The sequence below is a fragment of the Tetrao urogallus genome (genome assembly GCF_951394365.1).
Source record: "Tetrao urogallus genome assembly, chromosome: 5".
In the NCBI taxonomy this organism is placed as follows: Eukaryota; Metazoa; Chordata; class Aves; order Galliformes; family Phasianidae; genus Tetrao; species Tetrao urogallus.
Genome location: NC_136818.1, coordinates 62,000,934 through 62,006,949, shown reverse-complemented (window position 1 = coordinate 62,006,949; position 6,016 = coordinate 62,000,934). Strand labels below are relative to the sequence as shown.

Here is a 6,016-nt window from a genome sequence, read left to right as displayed (position 1 = left end):
AGTCTGAAAAGCAGTGTGATTTATCTCTGCAGCTCCCCCAGCTGATGCCGGCGCACGCAGACGTCAGTGCAGCTCATTAGGCTCAAGGCTGAGAGGACAATGCGATCACCTGAGCCTTTCGGAAGATGCTGATCCCACAGCGTGCTTGCAGCTTTGGTTATTTGTTTTCTCCACCAAAATTGCATTATGGAACAGCTTATTTTTCATAAGCCAACTTTACATTCACCTCTGTAAATCATCGTAGAAGTCGATTGCTTTTGTGCTTAAAAGTAACTAACAGCGTGGCATGGTTAATAACAACATCCAAAGTATCACTGTTATCTCACTCTTATCTAAGTTATTATCAAAACTTCAGTGGACACCTAGAGAGACAAAGTAGGTCATTTAGAAGAAAGCCTTGAGAAGTGGCAGCATGGCAGCTAGTATCCCCAAATATCATTACGTGTGTCTGATAGTAAGATGGAGAACTCGATTTCCTGCAGCAACTTTGTAATTTCCTTTAGAATAAATGGCTGTGACTGTCTGAATCATTCATACTTAACCAATGCAAGTACCACAATTTCTCTCATTTCATTTGCCAGCTATAGCATCTGATTCCCACCCACTTTATCCTTGAATGTCAATATGCTGGAAAGCAGGCCGGTGCCAGAGCCATTTCAGTGTCATTTTCTTGACAGTCTCTCAAGGTCCGGGAGGCAAAGTCCTGTTTTGTGCTTCGTTTTGTGACTTTGGCCTTGGCAACACCCCTTCCTTGAGACAAGCAAGGCCTTACTCTCTCTGCCTCAGTTTTTCTTTCTGCGAAAGAAGCCTTACATTTTGGCTTGTTCTCCATTTCTTCAGAAATATATTACAGAACCTTCTGTGTACAGAAACATTTGCTACATTCAGCTTTGAGACTGTATTGAGAACAGGAAAGAACACACTGAGACTTCTCAGGACAGCCACTGTGCAGATCATCGCCATGTTGCAAAGCCACTGCCACACGGCAGGGCACCTACATCTCAATCCCTTCACAGACCCGTCCCTGCTGTTGTCCCTGACTTGTGCCCAGTGGTCCCACTTCCTTCACAGACTCATCCCTACTCATCTCCTCGACCCATGCCCAGCGGTGCAGAGCTGGCAATTACGTAGTATAGATGTTTGCAGGCCAGCCCTCAGACTTGAAGGCAAAAAAATCCCTCTAGTGATATCAGCTTTTTTATAAGGAAATACAGGTTGGGTGTTTAAGACATGCATTTGTGTAAAGCAGTATTGAAAGGAGCGTGATATTGCATCTTAGAAATAATGCACACTTGGTGCCGTGTGTGATTTTTCCCCAATGACTGTCCTTTCTTCTGACACACCATTCACACTGTGTTACTGAAGTGATTGAAGAATTAATGAATCATTTTAAATCAAACTGTTTCTTTCCCATTTGAGGACAGACTCAAGAGTGCTCCTTGTTTTTGCGAGCACAGTGGTCCAGTGAGAGCAGCGTTTTCTTTGCTCATCTGTTGATCTTAATGAAACACCAGAACCACTTCACAGCAGTCTCACCAAAGGCAAAGGCAGAAGACTCAAAAGACAACATTAATGAATTTTCACAAAATCTGCTTGGATGCAGTTGCTGAAAAAGTAGATGTTGCAATAGAGAAACGTCAGTCACAGCAAAAATACTTGTAAAAAGCAAAATAATTACCGTTGTCAATCGACTTCTGAACTGAAGATACAGACATCCCGCAAGCTTTACCCAGTGCAGAGGGTTTGCTACGAGGAGATGCAATCTCCAGTCACTTGCCGGTGGGCATCTCCCCACTGCTCTGGGCAGAGCAGGGCAGGGTGGCATGGAACAGTGCTCAGAAGGCATTCTGTGTGAGCTTCTTCCCCACACTGTCTCCAAGGAGCTGTGGGGCCTCCTGACCCTGTGTGAGGGGGACAAACACCCTCCATGGCAACCAGTGTTCTGAGTGGGAAAGGCTCAGAGCTGCCAGGGCTGGCAGCCGGCGCAGAGCCATGCCAAAGAGCAGGTGGCCAAACCGCAACACAGAGAGCGCCGGCGCCTGGGTAAGGGAAGGGAAGGGCAGCAGGAGGGGCTGCTGTGGGGCTGCTGATCCCACAGGGATTCTTTATCCTTCATCTGTGGGAAAAGTGATGTGATGAGGGTGAAGCTGTCCTTTAGTCAGAGAGCTCGGGCTGCCCTCAGCCACACCAGCACTTGCAGGGGAAGCAAGGGTTTTCTTTCCTCTGAGAGTGGTGAGGTGCTGGAACAGCTGCCCAGAGGGGCTGTGGATGCCCCGTCCATCCCTGGAGGTGTTCAAGGCCAGGGTTGGAAGGGACCTCAAGGATCATGACTCTCCAACCCCCTCATTACATGCAGGGCCACCAACCTCCCACTTAATACCAGCAATGCTAGTGGTCTCTTCCTTAATATTTAGCCCTGATTGATTATCTTTGGGACTGCCAGCTGACGTTTCCTCCAGCTGCTGCCCTGCCAGCTCCATCAGCATCCCATATCCTGACTGGCAGTACTGGAGGGGTTCCTTCACCCAGGCCTAAAACTTGGCTGAGTCCCCAAAAACCTTTATGCTTTTAAATCTACTGTTATACGGACAGCATGGGAAAAAAGAAAAAATAAAAATAAAAGGGCTCTACAGCATAAATGTTTTTACTAGGCTGTGTACCATTATACAAACAATTCCCAGCAAGTTCTTGGAGAAATCGTGGTGTTTGTTGTATGCGGAAGGGTTGTGCTGTGCGTGGGACGCTCCCCGCGCTTCTGCCAAGGGCCGCTAGGGGCTGCTCCAATACAAATAATACAAAAAAACAACTGGGAAAATAGGATGTAGCCCACATTTCTGGTGGGATTGCTTTATACCAACGATCGCCATTTCCATTCCTTTGCAGTTTGCACATGTTGGACAATGCCAGGGCCAGCTGGAGTCCACCACGCACTCCGCGCAGAGGCAGGGCCTGGACCTGCGGGCGGCACGGAGCGCGGAGGATCGGCTGCCAGCCGCGTTCCGGGCAAGGGAACAGGTGGGTGGCTGTGCACATGCAGCCTATGACAGGCAGGCTGTTTGCAAGGCACCATTTGCTGAGTTATAAAGAAGAGACTTGTATTTGTGGTAGTTACAGCAGGCTGGCAGACTTCGTGCCTCAGGGAGTGAGATGATGGCCAGCTGTGCTGAGGAAGGAATGTATTTTGCTGTTACACGGTTATAATTTGGGATAGTCAAAGTCCTGCTCTCTCCAGCATCAGCTACTTTTCCCTTGTAGTTATGAGACACGCCTGTATATCAGAATGTACTGTGGCTGACTTCAGTCCGAAATCTGTGTGTAAGGTAGCCCTGTAAAAGCACTTCAGTCACATTTATCTGTTTCGGTTTTTTTTCAGAAACTCAGCATTTTTAATTTTTCATTAAATTAAATCTTCCTCTTCTGTTTGGAGGTGAATATCACAGTAAGAAAAACAAAAACAACATTCCTCAACATTAAAAGTGAAAATCACTACAGCATTTGCAGAAAAAAAAAACTCAGATTCCCAACATGACAGGAAAATAATGTTTGAGGAAGTACAGGGGCCATCTGATGGTCCAGAAGGATGTTTGGTGTTTCACTTTTTAGCTCTTTTAAAAATATTGCAATTATATATAATAAACTTAAAGAAATATGTTAAATTTTTTGCAATTATATATAATGAACTTAAAGAAATATGTTAAATTTTGCATTTGTCCTTTTTTTTTTTTTTAATAAAACTTGTTCCACTTTACAGTCTGGATAAACGCTGTTAAAAAATGAGATTATAAATTAGTTATGTGATCAATACCTCTTCCACCTCCCCTGCAACAAGCAGTGCACTTGCCATTCAGTACATAAATCACAGATTAATTCAGTTTTGAGGTCCCTTTTGTAGTTCATTTTAATTAGCTTTGGGCTTGCTAGTGAGTAAAACAAGGCAATCCTGACATATTTCTTACATTTTGCTATTTGTAGGCAGTATGTAGCATTTCTCATTTGAAAATTCACACTTTTATATTAATCATGTGTATGTTCAACAAGTCCAGGGAGCACAAATCTCCATGATTTCATGAGAAATAAAAACCATTGGAACCTACAGGGGGTCGGGTCCATTTTGTCCCAGTAAAATTATGTGCAAATTAAGATCTAATGTATGAGCATGCCTTCTGTGTTAGAGTGTAGGCAGCTGCAAGTTTGGCATCTGCCAGAATATAAGAGCTAAGACTAGTAGAATTCCAAGCAAGTTGTGAAAATTCATGTTTTTTCCTGTGGTTTCTTTTTTTTCAGAGTGCAGTGAACAACAACTTCCCATTTTCTTCTCATGACAACAGACACTGTCTACAGAATGTAGGAGAGTATTTTGATTTTGTAAGTACCCAGCACTAACAAGGATCAGAAAGTTCAGTATACTGATCAAGCATCGTTTCAATAAATTTCCTGCCAGCTGCAGAGTGCAGAAGTCAGGCTCCATCTCTCTGTTTGGACACAAGGGATAGTTTTGAAGATTCAGATTTTGTAGTCTCTATTTCCTTATTGCAGTCTAAACATCAAATTGTTAACCTAATTGTTTGGGTTTCTCTGAAGATTAGTTTAGGCAAATACAGCTGAATAGCTTTGAGTAGCTAGTATGCTAGAGAAGTGCAAAAAGGAAGTGGTTTGTTAGTAGTGTTGGATGGTAAGTCAGCATATTTGCCATTATATATGCAACCAAAATGTTCGACAGGCAAGTCTGGCAATATTATTTTTAACTTGCTAAAGATCAACCATGAATTCTTGAAATCACTGTGGTAACAGCTTTGTTAGCTTCCAGTGGGGCAGTGACTGTTACAAGCTTCATCTGTGAAACTGTGATCGAAAGTCATACGTTTACATGGCACATTTTCTTTCCATCTTTTTTCTAGGGTTTGGGCCGAAGGAAGGTGGAACCGCACAGAAGGCAGCAGAACTCACAGAACTTCTTCCAGTGGGCTTCAGAACCGGTTAGAAGGAGCGAAGATGGCTTAACCACTTATCAGACATCGTTTGTGAAAGACAAGAGCCCGATCTCTAGGCAGCACCCAAAGCACTTATCAGAAGAATCCTGCGCTGACAAAGCCTGTTCCTCAGAATGAAAACAACATGCAGCCAAATAAATCATCTTAATTACAATACCATCTTTGTAGCACTGATTTATCATCATCAGAGCCTTTTCTGGAGATCTCAACTATTTGTCACTCAAAGGATGAAATAAACACGTGTAAAGTGAATAAAGTAATACAGCTGAGAGTTCATTAAATCAGCATTCCTGTGCTACTCTGAAGACTTGCTTTGCTCAAAAAATGCAGTGAAGAAGAGCATTATGAAGAACAGCATGATGGTACATACTTTCAGAAATACCTGTACTATGAATACAGAGGTAGGGACTGTAGTTGTGTTATTTGATACTGGTTGATGGTGATCTTCATACAAAAGCCCCTTCAACTTCAGGATCAATGGTATCACTGTATCATGCAGCTGACAGCATCTGTGTTGACAGAACTGTATAATGGAACTGAATCTTTGAGGGTTCACTGCAGCAGAGAACCAAAACTGCACGTTCAGGTATGAGATAAACTTTTCTGAAAGGTTGTATGGATATGAATGTGTGTTACTTGCAGTTAGGGAAACTAGATAACAGAACCTGAGTGTTAGATTGCAGTGCAAGATGGTAATTCTGGAAGATGTAAGTGTATGCATGTAGGTATGTGTCACTCATGGCAGTAAGGCAAAAAGAAAAAAAGCTCAGGCTGGAAGTGGAAGTCTCTGCAATGTGGAGGCTGAGGTGGGCTAGCTCTGAGAAGGACTGGTGGTTTTGTACTTGTGTGGCCCTCAGGAGGTGGAGTCAGAACCAATCCTTCAAAGGCTGCTCCTGAGATACTGGCTGACTGCAGGGCATGAGAGGGATTGGAGTCAGAGCTCCAAATAATGTGTTTTCCTTTTCTGGATCATTTCCATTAATACCAATAAAAGAATAAACAGAACTGTGTATCTTAAAACGTGC

At 43.4% G+C, this 6,016-nt stretch overlaps 1 protein-coding gene across 1 annotated transcript; it reads left to right on the top strand.

The window, feature by feature from the left end:
• Positions 1-1,992: 1,992 nt before the first annotated feature.
• On the top strand, positions 1,993-5,108 carry TEX36 (testis expressed 36; the record flags this gene model as incomplete). Its single annotated transcript, XM_079535952.1, has 4 exons — positions 1,993-2,043; positions 2,884-3,015; positions 4,285-4,365; positions 4,899-5,108. 4 exons carry the CDS (start codon positions 1,993-1,995, stop codon positions 5,106-5,108), a joined length of 474 nt encoding a protein of 157 aa, XP_079392078.1.
• Between the last annotated feature and the right edge of the window lie 908 nt (positions 5,109-6,016).